The sequence below is a fragment of the Opisthorchis viverrini genome (assembly GCF_000715545.1).
Source record: "Opisthorchis viverrini unplaced genomic scaffold opera_v5_242, whole genome shotgun sequence".
NCBI classification, from domain to species: Eukaryota; Metazoa; Platyhelminthes; class Trematoda; order Opisthorchiida; family Opisthorchiidae; genus Opisthorchis; species Opisthorchis viverrini.
In genome coordinates, this window is record NW_008751898.1 from 27,885 (window position 1) to 30,243 (window position 2,359).

At 44.3% G+C, this 2,359-nt stretch overlaps 1 protein-coding gene across 1 annotated transcript in view; it reads left to right on the forward strand.

Annotated features, from left to right (window-relative positions):
• T265_14685 (hypothetical protein) overlaps positions 1-2,359 on the forward strand; it is a gene marked incomplete at both ends in the record, with an annotated part of 33,408 nt that overhangs the window by 8,822 nt on the left and 22,227 nt on the right. The window contains one exon of the mRNA XM_009174787.1: positions 662-934. Coding sequence (XP_009173051.1) covers positions 662-934 — 273 coding nt within the window. The remainder of the gene's footprint in view (positions 1-661; positions 935-2,359) is intronic.

Here is a 2,359-nt window from a genome sequence, read left to right on the forward strand (position 1 = left end):
AGATAGCCCAAGTGGTTAGAGCTCAAATTTACTGACGGGAAGGTCCGTGGTTCGAACCAGACCTCTGCCTCTCGACTTCCCCTGTCTAGGCTTGGGCAACCTGGCAGTATGCCAGCCCTCGTGCTTCCTTCTGATGGTATGGCACTTAGGCACGGGAAGAATACTGTAGCTGAATGAACATAGCCCTTAACGGTTCTTTCACTAATGTGAACCAGCTAACTGCACGCTCAATGTTCCATCTCCCATCCTTCATCTCTGGCTGTACGTTGTCCTGCGCGCATTTATCATTTTGGATTCACCTGTTCCCAAGCGCATAGAACTGGTACTGTCCATAATCTATGGGCAAAACGCATTACGATACCCTCCGTATAAACTACACAGTTTCCGCACTTGTGTTTAGTTATAATAGCTGGGGCCTCGTTTGATCTCCCTTAGTTTGCAAATGTACGTTTAACTTACATCCAATTCAATGTTCAATTATGAGATAAGATTGGTATGAGTTTTTGTACAACATTCACCTGATGAGTCCCTGTAGGATGCAAAGAAGATGCAAAGAATTTATATCAACCCACCAGGAAGCATCAAATTAAGGAGAGAGCAGTTATCTACCCTTTCAAAGCCCTTCTCGTGAATTTGACTAATCTGACTTTCCCGCCTTTAGGCAAAGTTTGATCTTGTACTGGACGACGAAATTGACTTTTTGAAGACATTGACTCGTCCAGGAGCCAATACGGAAGAGGAACCCGTTTCTGAAGAAAAGAAAACAAAATCGGTCAGTCGCCGCGAAACTCTCGCTGAAGCAAGGCGTTCGCTCCCCATCTACAAATTTCGAGAAGCGTTGCTGCAAGCAATCGCTGATCATCAGGTGCTCATTATCGAGGGCGAAACAGGGTCCGGAAAAACTACTCAGATTCCACAGTATCTGTACGAAGCAGTAAGTATTCCCTTGTGCATGTGTGCTGTTACTCTCGATAGTCCGGATTTTCGCCACTTCATTTACCCCCTCTGTGAAAACATGAACGTTCCTCTACTAAACGATAGTTCACATCCCGTCGATAACAACCTTTCCGATGATCACCTTCGACTTCGTTCCCCCAATTTTTGGTCTCGTTGTATCATTTGGTGTTTATTTCACTCTCAGGTTACTTTTCCGAGCCACAGAAATTTGAAAACGAATTTTTCGGAGCCGTACAAATAGTCCGACTGCAGGAGCTTACAGGCATAGTGTGTCGCTTTTTATCGTCAGCCTACAGACAGCACTTTCCGTTTTCATTTAGACTAAAAAGCTTGGTGACAGATGGTGAGGAGTAGGTCTGGTCTCAATAATCTAGGTGGAAATTGCAAGTCGTGTAGTCCTTCAACCAATCCGGATTGCCAGCACGCACGCACACTCACTGGCGTCGGACCCCGGTCCCAGAATGATGTGACCTCTGTTCATGGACTAGTTCATAAAACACACTCGTGGATATCTCATTAACCATCCGTGGGAGTTTGGGCTTCATTCCCCAGTCGTAAACATGTCCTGCTGCATATCTAACTGTATTTGAAGGTGTAACTGCTTGTTTGCGAACTGCGGTGGCGTTAAAATGAGGCTCAACTGAATACTGTTTATGGTATTCCTCGACTGAATCTGCTAGTCATTGCTTTCGGATCATCGAATTAATTTGCATTGTAACAGTATACTGCCCAGAAGGCTATCGAGTTTCCACCAACCTTATAATCGCTATATTTGGTCATATCATTTGAAGGTGTTTGGATCAAAAGCTCGTTCGTTCTGCTTGACAGATTCGGTTCCATTTAGCTCTGAAGCCTAATTATCCCTCATTCAAACCTGCATTGCTTCATCGGCTTTTCTTAATATTAGGAGCGCATTGGTACATTGTCCACAGGCAACCACTTCATAGTCTCATGGCTTCTCTTGAACGCTTAAGTTCACTTGTTTACTGATTTTTCTCAGAATGTGTTCACTCTCCGAGGTGCATTAGGGATGATACAACGGAATCGTGCGCAACAATTGTCAGATTAGAGAAACTGGTTGTACCCCAATAGGTTCGTAGGTTTTTGTTTCAAATTGCTTGTAAACTGATATCACTCAAAGTATCCTAAACTCCACGCCTATATCCGTATTTTTTCATCCGAAGTCCTCTTGCGTTTGAGTCATCTGTCGATGCAGAAGTCCTACGTGCTTAAAACTTCCGCTTTAAATGGTTCCTTCCACGTCAGGTCAACTTCAGGTTTACGCTCGAGTGTGTGCCTTCTCACCCTGTTTTTGTGAGGTCAACATGGGAATCTGAATGTCTCCTTATTTGAGAGCTATAATGGGCAGTACGCCAGCCAAAAGTGCTGGAATAGTAGACAG